The sequence below is a fragment of the Periophthalmus magnuspinnatus genome, chromosome 15, assembly GCF_009829125.3.
Source record: "Periophthalmus magnuspinnatus isolate fPerMag1 chromosome 15, fPerMag1.2.pri, whole genome shotgun sequence".
Taxonomy (NCBI): Eukaryota; Metazoa; Chordata; class Actinopteri; order Gobiiformes; family Gobiidae; genus Periophthalmus; species Periophthalmus magnuspinnatus.
Genome location: NC_047140.1, coordinates 16,079,494 through 16,099,582, shown reverse-complemented (window position 1 = coordinate 16,099,582; position 20,089 = coordinate 16,079,494). Strand labels below are relative to the sequence as shown.

General features: G+C 37.8%; 1 protein-coding gene across 1 annotated transcript in view; it reads right to left on the bottom strand.

Moving 5' to 3' along the window:
- The window catches only part of dntt (deoxynucleotidyltransferase, terminal), a 116,086-nt gene that overhangs the window by 47,916 nt on the left and 48,081 nt on the right, over positions 1-20,089 (bottom strand). Inside the window, exons 9-10 of the mRNA XM_033979790.2 lie at positions 11,068-11,304; positions 9,229-9,312 (exon numbers count right to left, since the gene is read on the bottom strand). Coding sequence (XP_033835681.2) covers positions 9,229-9,312; positions 11,068-11,304 — 321 coding nt within the window. The remainder of the gene's footprint in view (positions 1-9,228; positions 9,313-11,067; positions 11,305-20,089) is intronic.

Genomic DNA, 20,089 nt, shown 5'->3' with positions numbered 1-20,089 from the left:
GAAATTTAATATCCATGGGACTGTAGCCAACCTCCCTGTACGTGGCCGCAGGAGGAAAATTGATGACAAATCAAAGAGACGGGCAATACGAATGGTAACAAAAGAGCCCAAAAAAACTTCTAAAGAGATTAAAAGTGAACTTCAAGTTCAAGGAACATCAGTGTCAGATCACACCATCCGTTGTTGTTTGAGCCAAAGTGGACTTAATGGGAGACGACCAAGAAAAGAACACTGTCCCTACTGTGAAACATGGAGGAGGCTCTGTTATGTTCTGGGGCTGCTTTGCTGTATCTGGCACAGAGTGTCTTGAATCTGAGCAGGGTACAATGAAATCTCAAGACTATCAAGTAATTCTAGAGAGAAATGTGCTGGCCAGTGTCAGAAAGCTTCGTCTCAGTCACAGGTCATGGGTCTTGCAACAGGACAATGACCCAAAACACACAGCTAATAACACCCAAGAATGGCCAAGAGGAAAACATTGGACTATTCTAAAGTGGCCTTCTATGAGCCCTGACCTAAATCCTATTGAGCATCTTTGGAAGGAGCTGAAACATGTCGTCTGGAAAAGGCACCCTTCAAACCTGAGACAACTGGAGCAGTTTGCTCATGAGAAATGGGCCAAAATACCTGCTGAGGTGCAGAAGTCTCATTGACAGTTACAGGAATCGTTTGATTGCACTGAAGGTTTTGCAACAAAATATTAAGGTAACGGTACCATCATTTTTGTCCAGGCCTGTTTCATGACTTTATTTTTTAAATAATTCTGTTGAAACATGGTTGAAAAGCAACGTCTGACTTTCACTGGTTAAATTTCATAGAATTTTTATTTATTATTACTTTAGTCAAATTCAAGTTATTTCTGTGACCATTGTGAGTTTTTCTTTCATAAAGCGTGTGTATGTAGCAAAGAAAAAAAGACCCTGCTTTGCCAATAGTGCTGCAAACTCTTGGCCTTCTTTCAATAAGCTTTACAATAAAGTAACCTGAAATGGTTTGCTATGTCAGGATCAAGGAATCCCAATTGTCAAAAGCAGTGATAAAAACAAGGGTGGCTAATTTTTTGGAGTTATTATTCAGTAAGAATCTACAATGTAAATAAAATTAAAATGAAGAAGAAACAAAAATGAAAGTGTGTCCAAACTTTTGACCGGTAATATGGATTCTTTTTTTTATCCATTGGATTTAGCACGCTGTTTAAAGGCAACATTTTGAGGACTTTTGACCACTGAATAGATTATTTTGTCTGGAATTGTTGATAACTATGACCACAGTGCTCATTTCATAACAATCTAAAATCCATAATAATTACAATGATACATAACAATTAGCAAGCATGTCTCTCAAACATGATACCACAGATGATTTTTCTGTAGTTTCTTTCACCCCGTCTTTCCCTTGTCTCCTGTCTTCTCCTCTACACCCGGGCCTCTTGTTACCCATCTGCCCGTGTCCACCACATGCAGTAACTTCTCTTCTGTCCATGTTTTTTGTGATCCGGCCTGTCCAGTGCAGGTCACGGCTGGATGCTCCGTCAGCTCTGCCCTTCATCTGAATAAACAGCTTCTGAATCAGCTGCAGTGCTGTATAAAATGTGCCAAAGACATGCCACACTCCCAGGACACTGACCTCTGCCCCCCGTCTATGCCCCTCCTGCCCCCTCCTGCTCCCTTACCTTTTACTGTCCTTCATTTTTAGCGAGATAAAGTCTCATGGTTTGTGTAGTGAATGACAGCTACAGGGGAAAAAGTACGACTTAAGTTTTTAGGAATTTGGTATAAAATGTCCGCTCAATCCCTCAGTAGTCCAGGTAGGATCCATAGCAAACGACAGATCAGTTCAGTGTTATGTTATTATTTATATATTTGATCAATTTTTTTCTTAATGTTTCATGATGTAGGCTACTAGAACAGGACTATGTTACTTATGAACTTTTTATAAAGGTCATGTTTAATGTTAGAATGTGTGTCCACATACAGACTAATGGGGAACAAATAAATTCTATCAAATGGATGATTTTTTTAGCATATGTCATTTAGCAGACTTTAATATTGTGTTATCTCTCAGTGGATGTAGACCAGCTTCTGTCTTATTATCAAATGCTTGAAAAAGATCACCGGACCTGTTGGAGCTAATGATGTCTCTGCCCAATTTAGGACAGCCTCAGGGAATGAGCTTTGACAACACTGTTTCAAAAACACATCACATCTGTGAAGGTGCAGGGGGAATCAATAAAAAACACAAAAATAAAGTTTACTGAGTATTTACCCCATTAGGGAATTGGACTCAAATGTCTCTCAATTTGCAAACAACAAAATATCAGTAGTTTATCTGGTCTCATCAACCAGATCAGCAACTCTAAAACTATTCAGGAAAGGTCAAAATGTTGCCTATTTGTGAAATTTTTTCAGGTTTAGTTTAATTTTGTATCTTGTAAGACAAAATTTTCTTTTGTCTTACAAGACAATGTGCACACATGGAAAAAAAAGATCTTTGATTGTTTTCTTTTTGTGCATTAGGTTTGCACAAAAAAGGGTTCATGCTGGTGAGTTACCCCTTTTGAGAAGCTGTAGTTTCAAAAAACAGAGCTACAATGAGAACAAAAATATAAGTACATTTATATGAACTATGTTGAACTCTTCCTCGTACGAAACTGTGCCTGTTTCATCCATCACCTCGTCTTTCACCCAAACTCCTCTATGCCTCCTCAGTCCTCATCTGGTCCTTCACCCATTCCCAAAACAGCAGCTGGCCTTGCAGTTGTTCGAAAGAGAAATCATGGAAATGATACACTTTGAAAATGCCTCATGTTCTAATGTTGATGATTTGTTAAAATCTTTGACTTTTGAATCTTTAAGTTTTTTGAATGTTCTAGACACCATTCCCCTGATGAAGGTTAAAATGGTTAAAGATGCCATGGAGGAATGATGATTCTGTCAGAGCATAGAAAAGGCAGTGCCAGAGGGCCAAGCAGAAATGGCTCCAGGTTCATTATGAGATTTACAAAGAAAAGATGTACAACCTCAGTTTATATAGAATAAGGTAGGGGTATTTTTGTGTGTGCAGCAGTAAACAGATTAACAAATCCTCCAGCTCCGCTGCTGTTAGAACTAATTTCCACATCTAAGTGCAATGTGTTTGTAGTATTTAATGGCAAGGTTGAAGGCATTAAAAATGCCATAAATTGCAGCTACCTAGACACTAAGAGCTGACTCACTTTGCACCTATAACTGACAAAACTGTCACAGAGATCATGAACAGTCTGCTGCCTCGATCTGTTATCCACTAGATTCCTAAAGTCTGTGCACAACAGTTTGCTGTCACCACTCACTTGCTTAGTTAACATGTCACTTCAATCTGGAATATTCCCAAGAGCTTTGAAAACAGAGTTTATCAAGGCTCTCCTAAAGACGAGCAATCTTGATGCCACAGTACTGAACAATTACTGACCTATCTCAAATCTGCCTTTTTTAGGCAAAGTCCTTGAAAAAATTGTTTGCCAACAACTGATTAACTTCCTCCAAATGTTTTCCAGTCAGGTTTTAGACCTCACCACAGCACTGAGTCTGCTCTTATCAAGCTGACAAATTACATCCGCCTGAACACTAATGCAGGAAAAGTCTCAAGGTGCATTCAGACTGGGACATCAAAAACACATTGGACGCCTTTGCATTTGAGGAAAAACGCCTACAGCGCGCATCATGGACGCTGTAGACGCCGTGCGCACATGTCAGAGAAAAATACTTGGACGCATATGCAGGGCGTCCGTTGTGGTCTGCGAGTGCCTTTGGATGTTTTGTTTTCCCCGTGTCTTTGTGAACAATGATCAGTTAAGAGTGTATTTATTTTAGGGTATTTCAGTGTACTTTAGTGTATTTATTACATAAAACTCATCAACGGAGGCAAGTGGCTCGATGGCGACGTGTCTGGGTCTGTAACTAGCCATTTGTAGCTGATGTCTTTCTACTTCTTCCGGATAACGACATCACTAAATCACTGCAGTGTAGTCTTTGATTGGTTGACACTGTGCATCAAATGCCAAAAGTTCAGCTTTTTCAACTCTGGCACCAGACGCTTTGGACACGTGAACAGAACGCCCAGCGCGTCAACGCTCAAGACGCTCTGCGTCAATGCTGAAGATGCTCTGCGTCAATGACAGATTTGCGCCGCTCTGACACTTGGATGCATGTCCACCATAGACTTTTCATGTAAACTCAACGCCCCTGACACCCCGGTGTGAAAGCATCAATCCTTTTAGATCTAAGTGCTGTTTTTCACAGTATCAAGTGTGATCATTGCCGATCATGGGATCCTTTTACTGACAACAGAGAACTGGGTGGGCATCTCTAGTACTACCTAAAACTGGCTCAAGCCCTATATAGAAGACAGGAAGAAATTGGAAACTCAGACCACATCGCCCTGACATGTGGAGTGCCCCAGGGGTTAATCCTGGGACCCCTTTTGTTTAATCTCTACATGCTGCCATTAGGCCACATCAAATCAATAATATCGGCAGCTTTTTATCATCTAAAACATAGTCAAATCAAAAGTATACTGTCTAAAGCAGACTTGGACAGACTTATCCATGCGTTTGTCTCCAGTAGGTTAGACTACTGTAATGGGCTGCGGTCCTGTGCTCAGGTCTCTGCACTGGCTCTTGTGGCTCAGAGAATACACTTTAAAGCAGCTTTGCTCGTGTACATCTCTGACATGTTACTGTCCTATAAACCATCTGTGTCTTGTTTTAACACTATGGATTAGTACTTGGATATTGTTTGTTTTTTTTCTTTTTGTGACAAATCTCTACAGATGGTTACAGTGCTTCCAGTGCTGAATAAAATCAACCAATGACTTGTGACCCGCTTGTCTGACCTCCACTCCCCTCTCCTCTCTCTCTCTGTCCCTGCTCCTCTCTCTCTTTCCCCCCTTCCATTTTCCTGTCCTACTGACAGGGTGTCCCCCATTGATCAGCCCCTGTCCCCCTGCAGCACTATAGGAGCCCCATGCATCAGAAATGAGACAGGCGTCATACAGGGAGAGGATAAACAAGGGTTTCCCAGACTCCTGACACTAGGATTGATGCGTCTCTGGGTTTTTTGTTGTCGTCTTGTCAGAGCGATAAAGTTTCTTCCCCTGAAAATACGAGCATTTGAGAGGGGAAGACATGTCAATCTAATTTTAAGCTACACTTGAGGCATATGTTGTTTCTAGTGAGGAGATGTCTGGGAAATAAATAAGAAATAAGACTCCTGTAGGCAAAATACAAAGAGAAAGGAGTATTTTGAAGCATAATTTCAACCAACCTATTTCCTGTCACCTGTCTGTTCCTGTCAACCAATCACAGCCTGCTTTCTTTGTCACTCAACAAATCGTGTCTCATAGTACTTCATATAAATGCACTCTCTGAACCATCCACCATCTCAATCGCTGCAGGAGAGCCATCAGCCTCCTCAACCTATCCATCTCTGCCCTTACAACAACCACTATCCAAAAGTCATGGTAGAAATTTCCATCAAAAGTCTCATTCTCACATTATTAAAGTTAAAGGTGCACTATGTAAGTTTTTTGGTGGGGTTTACGCCACATTTTTCTGTCCATGGAGCGCAATAAACTTGTATCATTGGGCCCATGCTCAGCACTAATTACAGTATATCTTTGCAGTATTCAAGCTTATGGATACCCAGCAGTGGTATATCACTTTTGAATAACAGGGAGAGCCCAATGAGAGTACTCACACCCTCTTTTTCATGATTGACCCGTTAAAATACAGAACATTATTAAAAAAACAACAACAAAAAAAAAAAGATAAGTACATAGATCCATCCAGGTGCAGGTGTGACTATAAATGTTTATCACCAGATTAATAAAGTGCATTTATGGCACCGATGTATCCAATTTTGCACGTCCTTGAAATGTATTCCATTTCTGGGACCCTCAGTTCTAGTGCAGCCAGTTTTTTAGATATAGACAATCATGGGATCTTGTATTAAAAGTTTCTCATATCAAAGTTCAACAAACAAGTGAAATATTCAGGCAGTCTATCAAACAGTCCCTTATAAAATAGATTTTATACAGTGTTGTTCCCTTCTGACAGGTAGCGATGGCCAACCTATTTTTTGCACACTCTAGTTCCTTGCTTCCAAGAGTAAACAGCTGTCACAGTGAGGCACGCCGGTGAGCGACGCCATACTGTAAAGGAAGTTAAACTCCACCAGTGAAAAGATCAGATTTAAAGAATGGTTTTATGATCTCTAAACGGATGTGATCACGTCTGCTTTAAAACTTCAAAACTTACACACAAGGGCCCCGACTTGAGACAGATCGACAGAGGATCGACACATTCCACATTTCGCCAGGAGGCATGTGTTTGGCACATAATGTAGAAATCCTCGCTTAATATTGCAGTAGCATCAAAACATAAGAATATTTACGCCAGCTCTATATTTCTCGAACTTGCAACTTTGATTTACTGTTACTGATCGAAGGATTTCTGAGTAAAAATGCCCTATAGTGTTGGACGGTTTCATCATCATGCTTGGAATGCGCAAGTATATCCAAATTTAAAATAATGCTGGGTATGTTTTTGATGGGTAAAGCTTACATTCTGTCTTATTTATACTTAACATTGTACCCAGGGATCATTCCTGTCTCTTAAGTTTAGTCTGTATTCTTCAATCAATTTACAACATGTAACTTTAGCTGAAAAAATGATTAATATGAGACGTTTTAGCCACCTAATCTTTCTATTGTAAAAGTGTAAATTGACAATACTGTAGTGCTATCTCTCAGGTCTGCTAAAAGCTTCAGATTACTCTTTGACACATTAAAATGTTAATTTTCTTTACTTTCGATATTTTTAAAACTGATGAGCATATCACCTCTGCCTGTAGATTCACACTAATTATAGGCGTAAAGTTAAACTTCCACTATACTTTTTTATTATAAAGTATGCTATATCCACCCACTGTGTGAATTAACAGTATAAAACCTAATTAGCTTTAGCTTCGTAGGCTATGAAAGTGTTAACAGAATATTCAGTGTCACCCATTTCTATGCAAATTCTCTCTATATTTACCATAGCTACAGTATATGTAAAGCTGATTAAAGTTACAGCAATGCTTTTTATTTCATTTGGAAATGTGCAAATGAACCCAGGGACCACAACGCAATTAAACAAGCCTAGCATAAACCTAGCATTAAGATAGATTTTGCTCACTTAACTTGTAGTGATATAATTACGCACCTTATATAGGTGTATATGGGCGAACAGGAGAGACGTTTTTGTCAAGTCCCACTAAGCAACATAATTAAAAATATTCCCACAGCTGTGAACTTTTGCTGTGTATATAGAGCAATAATAGCAGATCATTTGGAGAAAGTTGAAGCAAAATCTTCTGCTCCTATCTCCAGGGATGACTGCTCTGTCTCTAATTCCCTCCCTGTATTCATGAGCACACACAGAGCTCCATGTTGCACAAATCCCTGGGATAGCTCCAAATCAACACCAGAGGCATTTTGGATGGCCTTTCAGTATTGCTTTATGTTGGTCAATTTACGTCATGCTGTGCATATCTCTGTTTAGATCATCAGGTACATTATAATAGGCTTACAATGTGCAGAGATTAGAAACAGTTTTGAATAGACTTGGGGCATCTACCTGGATCAAAGTAAACATTTAATTGTGTTGATATGTCACAACTAAAATCAAAGTCTTACTTTAAAGAAACTGCATGTAAGATTCTGATTGTAAATTTGATTGTAAGACTTGACGTATGTGTGGCCCCAAATACAAGTTAAATATGTTCAAATCAAATATAACTTTTACTGATAACAATTCTAAGGCTTATTTATTTTTAATTACAAAAACATTGGACATAATGACCATGTCAGTTATGTTATGATTTGGTGTTTTGGCTCCCAAGATGATTATCCAATCAGAAAGCAGAATGAACAAACATTTAGTGTTCTGAATTGCATAAGTTTCTTGTATAATGTACATATCACAAATGCTAAAGCCACTACAAAATCATGAATCAACACAATGCTTATTCAAAAATGTTATGTTAACAAATGAATCACATTCATGTTTACAAGAGTCCATATAGCTTTTCGACACTGAATGTTTAAACTAAAGTATAAGTCTTATTTGTTCACTCACCTCAATCTGCACCTTTATTATAACCATAAACATTTTTTAAGATATTTAATTGTCAACCTTAGAGGCTCAATCCACTGAACTGCTGCCTCATTAAAAGTTACAAAGTCAGCCATATTCCACACAAAATATTCACCAATTCCAAAACCACTTTAATAGGTAATCTTACTAGTTCTGTGTTAATTCAGTTTGATGATGGTATAATCTATAACTAATATAACTACTCAAGATGCTACATGGTTAAAATAGCAAACCCATGAACATTAAAAAGGTATTGTCACGACAGTATAACCTTTACTGTTACTGCTGAAGGCTGCTGTGTGTCTCGAAGTCTGTTCCTTCACTCCCTCCTATCACTATGACAACTCATGTCAGCCAGAGGTCAAAGGTCAGGACATTCTGGAACATCAGCTGTTTATATCTGATCTTCTCTCCTGTCACTCAAACTGTGCTCAGCAAGCCATGTCAGACCTTGATATATATATATTATATATATATATATATATATATATATATATATATATATATATATATATATATATATATATATATATATATATATATATATATATATATATATATATATATATACACACACACACACATATACACACATATATATATATGTATGAAAACTGATTGTACGGGAGCATGGGTGACGTACACTTACAGTTTGAACCCTCCTTGCTAACACAAGGAGGGTTTAAATTGTTCCATTTCAAAAATGCATGAATGACATCTCAACCAACTTCAGGTATATTTTTGATGAGGGAACATTATAACATATCTCCAATCTATTCCTAAAGTGTACTTATGCAAAACATACAAATACAAATATTTAAACTACCTCCTTAAAGCACTTTGTCACATCCCTTCAATGCTTTTCAGTGGGCATAACACACTGAAATATTTCTCCATTCCCAACTATAACAAATTGATTTTTTTTTTTTTTTTACTTTTGTCAATGACCTCACCCTGCCTAAAACAATACATATTGACATTGGCTCAAATGTATCACATCTAAAGACTTTTCTAAAGCTTAAATTCCAGTGTGCCTTGTATAGATTGGTGCATACCTTGGTTTTGTCATACAGGGCATGGTTGTCCAAAATCATGTTTCTTTCGGTGCGGGCGAACCTCCGGAGGTCTCTCTCAAACTGCTGCAAAGGCACAAAGAATCAATGGAGCGAAATCAAATACGCCTGATTTATTTGACTTTTATGGCCTTGAAAGGAAATGGTGAAGCTTAAAAGCATTTCCTGTGGAGAACTACCACTATTTATGTCAAGGTTGCAAAGTTTTTCACGAGACATTACTGATATTTTATTATATGAGTCTTCGTTGTGACTTTCAGGCCTGGCTCAAGGTGCTCCAGTTGTTACTTTGGGGAAGCACTATTTTTTGATACAATAATAACCCACTTTGAGTGATTTTAGTCATGTCCAAATCATTTGTTTAAGCCACACATGCTGTTTATTGCATTTGAAAATCACTGTGAAAATCATGAACAAAACAATTGAATTTGAAAGGTTCTATTTCATTCAAAATTACAGGTAGGTACAAGTAGGGTTGTCAATAGTAATTGGTTAATTCATTATTGTAATTATGCAGGTCAGAATAGAACTAAAAACTATATAAGTTTCAGAATTTTAAGTTAAAATTCATGCAAAAATGTGTTTTGTTTTTTGTGACTTTTTTTTTGCCATATTACCATTGGTTTATCATTCAGAAACTATGCTTTTATAAAACAGGTTACATAAAACTAAATGAAGGATTTCACTGTTATTTTGCTGTGGTGTCAGTACCTGCAAATAATCGAATAACAGCAACAATTGTTTGATTTGATATTGTGATTTGTCATTGTGGCATCAGTACTCACATGTCAATTGATTTGAATAAAAGATTAAATCATCTACTCTATCTGCTAAAAGTAATAATTTGAAATTGTGCCACTCAAACATGACATCCAAAGGTGTGAACAGTAAAGAGAACACATTAGACTGGGCAGAAAGATGAGCTGAATGTGCAGTCAGGTTTACTTTCATTTTCACGTTTCACTGTTAAAAGCTTTCACTCAGTGCTGAGAGGTGAATGTCATGTGACAGCACAGACACTTGGTATCAGTTTCTACTACTGCCATCATGGCCACATTTATGAATGATACAACATCAAGTATAGAGCTGACTAGCCCTGTTATACTAAATAATCAACTTATCATTCAATATATCTTTATGTATATTTTCGGGAGTCAATTTGGGTACTTTTTCTTAGTACTAGTCCGGAAGTTTTGCTGTTCTTCCTGTTCCATGATTAGATTTGAGCTTTAGAGAGCTGAATAAATAACTTCTAGGACTCATTATGGATACAAATAAACTACTTAAATGGTATTTATTTATTGCCATTTGTGTTTTTTAACCATATCGTACATTAAAAATATTTTTGGGGGGATAATTTTACTACAAAGTAATATATGGTGGCGACTCACAGTGCTTTATGAATCTATGAAATGTCTGGTTGGGATTCTGCTTCTTGTGTGTCTCTATGAAGGTTACTGGTTTGTCTGAAATGTTCCATGGTATGGCATTAAACTTATCTATATTGTATTTATTCAATTACATGCATTTGTATTGCTAAAAAATGCATCCTTCCTGTGAGCTGACAAGCCTCTTTCCAGATCTGACCTGGTGGCAGACCCAGTTAAGTAAATGCACTTTTAGGGGAAATTACAAGTAAATGACAATCCACGGGTTGCTACATTGCAAAGCCACTATGAAGAGGTGGGGCCGATCAGTTCTATTCTATGGCGTTATATAATTACCAAAAGGTAAAATTATGATCTACTCATGCAATAGTTTTAATATATTAAGTATTTGGCAGAGTGTCATCATATGTCATCTTTAATTAGAGTCTCTTACCCGTGAGCCAGTCCAACCCAGCTGAGTGAAGGCAAAGTGTTCAATTGGAGGAGCCACCAGGTCCACTCGCACTGCCCTCCATCCTCTATCCCCCTGCACTCCCCCCTGCACTCTGCTGCCCTCTAGCTTCAGGATCAGGAAGCACTTGGCGAAAAAGTCCATGGCTTCGTACCGGCGACAGGGGACCTTCTGCAGGTCGAATGTGGAGGGGTTGTAGGCCTGAAACAGCAGCAGACCCTGGGGGGAGATTAAAAAGACAGTTGATAGCGGTGTTTTCTGTGGCTTTTAATATCAGAGGCATGATTTATTCATAATCTGTGCCTTTCCAGGAAAAGAGGCCAGAGCTGTCAGAGAGAGAAGAGTGGGGTTTTGACAGGCAGAAAAAAACAAGCCGTCATTTTGTGAGGGAGACTGATCTGTAGCATACACAAACAGGCAGTGCACTGAAGGATCAGGTTCAAACACAGTATCAATGTAATGTAGCTAGGGGAGTATGTATCCTGTGTTCTTACTTGTATAAAAAGGTATTGCAATCTAGAGTTGTCCAAAGTAGCAAAAATTAGATGCTAATTGATACTAAAACTAGTATCAAAACTACATGCCCTGTTGAACAAGTACCTATACTTAAGAGTGTGAAATGTTTGTGTTGCGACATCACTACTAGAATCATAACTGGACCTGGGTTGCCAACTTGTCATTGCTTTAATTTTTCAAATTGAGGACATGTTTTCTCACTGTCAATAATGGACGGGCCATGTCTCATATGAAAGTTCAGAACCTCCAGAATTCACTGACTGAGCTGCAGAAGCTGCATTAGCACTGTTTACTCCTTTGAGGTTTTAACCAACTGGATTTAGTTGTAGGATTGGGAAAAACAAATGGCAGACCAATGCGAAGCACATTCTAGATATTCATCTTGAGAACCAAAATAGCAAATTAAAAAACTTGGTCATCACAATGTGTTTGTAACTAAGAATAAACATTTTAATGTAGTCACACCATCGCAATATGGAAAATATAAGATAAGATAAACCTTTATTTGTCCCACAATGGTAAATTACAGAGAAGGCCTAATGGTAAGATTATAATTGTATTACATTTCCAGTCAAACGTGAAACTGCATATTGACTGCCCACCCTGCTTTACTTCTGTCTGAAGCTGTTGTAAAGCTGTGCACATGTCTGAAAATCCATGCCTGTGAGTACTAGGAATGTGCCAAAGGGTTTGTGAGAGCTAGGGACAAGCTACATTCTTCTTTAACAGTTAGAAAATCACGTAATGCAGTGATATAAGAGGAGCTTTTGTGTGGTACATGTATTGATCTAGAGCAGCCCTATCACACCCATCTGTGATCCACTCTCCCTTGGACACAGACAGACACAGACAGACAGGCTCACAGCTGCCGTGTTCTCCCAACACATGTTTAACAAGTGGCACCCCCTCCGACTGATTTCTGCACTACTTGAAACCGTGTCAGACTAATTACTTTTACATTTGAGGTTCTTTGCTGCTAACACTGGAAAAGAAGAAAGTATCTTTCACAATAGAAACACGTATGTTTCTACAAGTTTAATTCTTTAAAATATAATTACTCTCAAGTTAGTGCACATTGAGCTCCTCACTTTGAGTTGTCAGATCCTACAATTAAAATTAGTTTGAAATAAATCCAAAATGGCTCCCTAGTCTCTATGATATATTATGTTCCAAATAAGTAACAGGTTAACTTTTCATTGTTATTGTTAAACTAGGCGATTACATTTAAAGTGAAACATGGCTTTTAAACATGATTTTAGAGCTTAAAATAATGCCAACATTTGGCAAACATACACCGCAAGCAATTAGATTTGCATTAGAGCTTCCTCTGCTGACAGCAATAGCAGTGAATCATGAAAAACAAGTCTTTTAGCAATGGGCTCATGCTAATATACCCATGTGTTGTGGTGAGCTAAATTTGAATAAAGAAATGCTCTGAACTAGTCCAGTGGAGGTTTATGGACTTAAAAACAGTGCTGGAGACTGAATGGATTTCCGGTGGAATACGTAACAACAAGAAGAGTGATTTCTGAGTGCTAAGACAAAAACAACCTTGCAAACAGAATTAATGAAAGCATGAATGAAAATAAAATACAACTCCATGTATGTTTTTGTTGAAGAAACATGGACGAAAGCTCACAAAAGCAATTTTGCATGATATGTCTCCTTTAAGTGACCAGTACTAGGTGGGGGGCGGTCGATATAGCAAAAAAGAAGAAAGAAAATCATGAATTTCTTGGAGCCAGATCATAATTTGGATTTGATCATGGTTCCTGTATTTTTCTTTTTTTTAAATTATTTATACTTTGTATTTTTCTATTGCCTCGACACGATCCAATTTCTATCACCATATTGAGCAGCCCTGTAGGCTTTGTGTTTTCACCCTACAGCTATGGCCTGTTCAAATGTCAATTGAAATTTTCCAAAATAATACTATGAAAGATGTCTGAAGATATGTATGTTATGTCAATACAGGAACTTATAAACTGTTTAAATCAATGACTACATTTTCGATCGACCAAAGTGAATGTCTACTCTTGACTGGATGGTGGCTACCTAAAGCTGAGTGTGAAAAACTGCTACACTTCAGGCACATGTACTCGCATTAAAACTTCTACTGTCGTGGCTGAGCCTGGTAAAAGCACTCGCACCTATCTTAGAAGCCAACTTGTCACCGTTCCCATTTCAACACACTGAAAACAGCTTGACAAAGTGTACTTTTCAATAGAGACTTGTCCACAGCTCCAAAGCCTGTTACTGGTAAATGGCAGCACTTCTTAGGTAATGAAAATCGGAGCCAAAACGCCACAGGGCTGTTGAAGAGAGCAGGAGATAGAAGTGTAGAGAGCTGCGAAACTAAGTGAGCGAGTGACTACACAAAGTACAGCCTTCTTACAGAAATAAACTGTGAGTGGTTTCATAAAGAAATGGAGCATTATAAACTGAACAGTGTTAGTAGAATTCACCATATATGTTAGCTATCAAAATGTCCATAGGGATGCGTTAGCCAAAACAATATATAAAAGTGTACAAAATGGCTGGGAAAAAACTCTTAAAGGTTTTATATTACGCAAAATTGCTTCTGAGCTTTAAGCCATGTTAGAATGTTGTTACCTCATCAACAAACATACCTGGAGTTGTGTTTTATTTCATTCATTTCACACATGTTTGAGAAACCCTTTATTATTAGTATGTCTACATCTCCAAATAAAATCAGAAAATGGCATAATATGGGCCCTTTAACTGCTATATACTTTTCCAGTACAGCATACACAGAGAAGCAGGTGAGAAAACTCGTGGTAATAGCAAAAGTAGTATTCATATATTCTTGTTTGGGAATAACAGAATAGTCACTAATGTTATTGGGTCACTATACGCTACATTAATACGGTGTTCTAGCTTGACCGTACCAATTAGGAGAGTTTGTAAACTTCAGAAGTCATCATTAAAAGGTGGACTACATCTCTTTTGCGCTAGGTGTTTGCTTGTCTCTTGAAGATGCTGTTGCTGTGCCTAAAATGTTCCATGGTATGTGTCATACTGACTCAAAAATGCCTTGGAACAATATGTAATTTAGCCCGGTAGCACTTCCTGCTCACTCCATGGAGATATATAAGTTTAATGTTATACTGTGGGATATTTTAGGCAAAGCAAGACCGATGAAGATGGTAATACTTGGGGAAGGAGAAAAGGGGGGCAGCTCCTTCCCAAAGGGCCCCAGGAAAGTAGAGGTGGGAGAAAGTTTGACTGACAAACTGCAGAAGGCTCAAACTAATCACCAGCCCACTACCATTAATTATAGTCATAGGTGGAGGCCATTTTGGGAGAGAGTAGCACATTCCTCTCATGCACCACACTGGATACTTTGCTAATTATTATTGTTGATCATTGTAAGCACATTAGTTGGTTTTTTTGTATCGCCGAATAACACTGATAAAAACACCAGGGCTCTTTTGGCGACTGACAACCACGCAACCACAGTTAGTAACACCATAGCCTCATTAAAAAACATTACCATGTGTAGAAGCATTTTGAATAGTTTACTGACGTAGCAGTTAGCACCAACATTAGCATAAGTAATAAGTCTTAAATCTTTAGTTATTCTGGCACCAAAAATATAGTGGGCAACAAAACAATGACATTTTTGGTTTAATTCATCAAACATAACATCTGTTCATGTTTTGCCAGTTTTGTTGCATCATAGCTAAAAATACTTTTTAAACCAATAATACATCACTGGACTCATTCTGCAGTCAAATTAAGATCACGATACTTATGACAAGGTGGCCAAAAGCATGTTCAGAAGGGGATTTAAGCCTCAATAATGCATAAATTAATGTTTTTAAAGCATAATCACCATTTCTGTAGTGTAAAAAAAACCTTTGCTGAATATTGTAGGTTGTTATACAGTGTCTGGAATATTTATAAAACCAAGAAATGCTCACTGTGAAATGTTTTTACTCTGAGTCTTCAGGTAATGCAAGTTTAATTACAGTCAGTAGTAGTAGCTCATATTTGGAAATCACATGCAAAAGTTCCCCGCTCTGCCCGGCACTAGGCCCCTGCTCTGCCAGATAAGCGCTAACCTCCTCGTAATAAGGTAAGTTGGAGGGGAGATCCTTGAGTCAGCTTATGAGCTTAGCTGGAGGCAGTGACAGTGCCCACTCCGATAATGAGGCCAGAGTGACGCCATAAAAGCACTTAAAGACTGTCTAATCTCAAATGAAAATTCCCCAGAGCATGGCGCGGGTGAGAGTATGTGGGTCAGGAAGGATAGTGTTATTTAGGCCCGTGTGGACATATTCTAAACTAATGCCACGGGAGAAAATATTAATAAGCCAGAGCCACAGATGCACAGGCCATTACCTGAAATGAAGAGGGGATGGGGTTGTACATGGAGGTCTGCAGTGGCCATGCTCTAGGACTAGAATTTTTGTTTTAGTGTGGTGGAATGAAAGTTTAAAGTACTGTCCACTAGCATGATTATGAACAACATCCATCTGAGGATCTAATATTAGCATGAAATACTGATCAAAGTTAAGGTATACTTTACTGCCCCCATTGGGAAATTAGCTCTCTGCAAGTCTAAATGCTTCCTTCCTTCCTTCCTCATGACTCATTTAAGGTTAAAGGTACCCTCTGTAATTAGATTGTCCCCTGTTGTATTCTCAAATACCACCACTAGATGCTATCTATATGACTGCTGTCTGACCAGGTGAGCATGAACAAAGGCCAGGTGAGGGGAGGAGGAACAGTTTTCACATCTGCCATCTACTGGTAAAAGAGGGGAATCTCACCTAGACACAAGGAGAAACATGCAATCTCATTTTCTTTATATCCATCCATGTAACCACATTATCTGATACTATTCATATGAGCTTTGTGGTTTATATTTGTGATTCTTTCTGAATGCAATAAAACCCAGCGCTGGTCTACAGGTTCAGTCTGACTCATCTTATTCAAGTAAGGGAAATCTCCGGTATCCCTAACCACATTGACAGGACAATAATGCTCAAATCAATCTCATTATAACGAAGCCCATGCACACCGGGTTTTGCAGTCACTTATACACTACTTAGACCACGTGTGATGGATGGGCTGCCACCTTTCTGCTACAACATCAGATTTGAACTTTTTCAATGCTGAAAATGTTGAACTTGATAGATCTTTAACTTTTCAGGTAGGTGATCATTTTAATGCCATACTTTGAAACGTTTCAGGCAAAGCAGGTGGCATAAACATCAACCAGAAATTTTACATACTGTACTTTTAAAGGTGCATTATGTAACTTTCTAGAGGAGGCACATCACCAGTATGATGCCACAGAAATATGAATACTTTGGAACATTCTCTGGAGATGGTTACATTTTATGCCGTACTGTGGAATATTATAGCCAGAGGAACAACATTTCCATGGAAATAAACAGGAGGTCCTCCTCTAGGCCAAGTATAAGCCAGGTTTTTGGAACTGCCTTCAGGTTTTTATTTGTTTTTGAGCGCAATAAACACATTTTAGTATATTTTTATTATTATTACTGTAGCTTTTTTATTATTACTATAGCTTTTTTATATCTGATTCCTCTAATGAAAACTAAAGCACAAAATATACAAATTTGACTACATTTTGAGTAAAAGTAAAAAGACTGAGACTACAAGTTCATAAAGAGAGTTCCTCATACACTCAAAATGAGCTTAGTCCATAGCAGATGATTGATGTAGTGGAGCTTGTCTGTTACTATTACCAGGGCCTATCCGTCTGCCTGTGTAGCTTGAGCCTGACCTTCCCTTTGCCCTGCAGTTATGCTTTCAGACTGTGAGCAGTGTGGAGAGGGAGGAGGAGAAATCATCATTTTTACAAGGACGTTGTGAGATAGATGTATTTTTAACTCCCTGCCGGCTCTATAAAAGAGGTGTGCTTGTGATATTAGGCTTGAGTGAAGACACAAAAGCCCATGGGAAGCCCGGGCAGATGACAAGGTTACAACATTTAGCTCTCTGCGGTTAATCACTGAGGCCTTGTGTGTCCCCCATAAGAGTAATGTATATGCCAGTGTTTGGTCTGTGTTGTGTAATGCATCTTCTGTCCACTTTTTATCATCACTATAATTGTAATAATAATGCGTTTGATATATAAACAGCGCTTTTTCCCAGATCTATATCTTTAAGGGGCTCCCATATAAAAAGTACACACCTGAAACACACTGCTTCTTTGTGTAACATCATGGGAAAGTCAAAAGAAATCAGGAATGTGTCAGGAAACTGACGAATATGTTTGGACCACTGCAAAAAAATGTAAATTAACTAGTTTTTCATGTTTTAAGGACAATAGAAATCTGGTTTAAAATCAAGGAAAAAACTGGTGATAGGTCAGTATTGTTAAGGTAGATTGAAGCTTGATTTTAAAGGTCCTTTACCTGATTTTTACTGTCCTTAAAATGTGAAAAACTAGTTCATTTATATTTAAAATCATGGGGGAAAAAAGGTAGATTGAATTTTGATTTTAAACAACCAAATGCAAAAAATTAAGAAACAGAAGCAAGTCAAAAAACATTTAAAACAGCCATTTTTTCCCTGAATTCCAACAGATTTTTTTACTCAGCCCTAAATGGAACTGCAAATTTGACCAAGTGAAAAAAATATACAAGAAAAATCATGGTGGTACAGCAGATGTCTTAAAAGTTGACAGTTTGAATCTTTCTCGTGCCTGCTTGGTGTACCTTTAAGCAAGACACCTCAGTCAACTTTAGTTAGTTTAACAGAAAGTACTTCATGTAGTTCAACAGCTCTGTAACACAAAAGCATAAAATAGTGATGAAAATACTTACTATGAGGCATCAATGCTTTCAAAAAATGATGTACTCCAAAAAAAAAAAAAAGAAAAAAGTAATGAAACTAAAATGAAACTGCTTTTAGTAACTACAACTATTCAAACTGTGACCCCTTTCTTTCCTCCTTCCTTTACCAAAGATAACCACCAAACCCAGAGGGACGCCCCGGCAGATGACAAGGTTACAACATTTGGATCCGACCTCAGCTCCGTACATTTAATCACTCCTGTGCGGTCTCCTGTCCCAGAGGAGTATAGGCCTGTTCTGTCCCTGTCCTGAAGAAAGAGGATGTCCTAAAACCTGTTTAACACCTGCCCCAAAGCCTTAATGCACCGTCTGACAGCTATTACCACCCCTTATAGTCTACATTCACACACGGCACTGGTACTTTAAATAATCCCTCATTCAAATGGAAGGACAAAGGTGAGACATATGTGAAAATTAGTTCTAAGGTCTTATCAGGCCATGTGCTTATGCAGGTACCACTCATGACTGTAATCTGTTTGAATTTTTTAACCATTCAGAAAAGGCTTCCAATATAAAAAACTATGCAATGCCAATGTTGAAATCTATCGACCTTATTCCACCCAGTTTTATTTCTGACTGCTACGTTTTGTAGTCACTTTCAGTTAAGTGGGAATCCCATTCATTTCAATGGAGATCTAGAGAAAAGCCTTAGTCTGAAAAGTCTGCTAAAATATGATATAGATTAGATTAATTTGTGTAAACTGTTCAATGCACCATGAAGTCAACAATGCACCTTTTCTCTGTGAGGCTTTAAAATGGCTTTGTATTTTGTATTTAACTTATTTTACTGTTGAGATTGGTAACTCTATGTCAGAACGTACAACCGGAAAGAGGGTTTATGGCAGCACCTCTAGCAACTTACTGAATAAGGTGAATAGTGCTATTCATGGGTTTCTGTTATATTACTTTTCCTATTTAAGTTGTTATCTGAGGGCTTGTTGTGGTAATGGTCCAAATTTTCTATTGCACTGAAACCCAGGATCTCATGATTGCTGCACTAGAACTGAAAGGAGAAAAAAGGTTTTGGTTATTTTGCTTCCCAAAAATAGAATACATTTCAAGGACAAAACTGGATACATTGTTGCCACAAATGCACTTTTATAATCTGCTGATAAACATGTATAATCACACCTACACCTTTTTTTAATGTTTTTAAATGGACCTATGCAGCTATTTGTTGGGCGCTCACGAAAAAGCCTGTATAAATAAAAACAAATTAAATGAAAAAAATGAAATGCTTCTTAGGTTGTTTAACTATATTACATGATTAGTATAATTCATAGTAACAATCCTGTCCTGATTTTTGAATACAGAAAACACAAGCAGAGGATGCAACAACATAAATTAAAGTGTGGACTATATGTTTTTATTTGGAAACAAATCTGGTTAAAAGTAAAACAACAATTGCAACTTCAAATAGTAACAAAGTAATTGTAACTACAATGTATTTATGTAGTGCCCTTTCATGAACTTATTTAAAGTAAATGTGAACATTGTACTCTCTCTTAAGTTCCTCAGGTTAAGAGTTACAAGATGCTTGAAAGACTATCGACAAGGCTACAGAGTCTTGTGTTTTTTAATGCATCTATTTAGTTGCCAACAATAGCACTTTGTCATTTGTTAAAGCACAACTC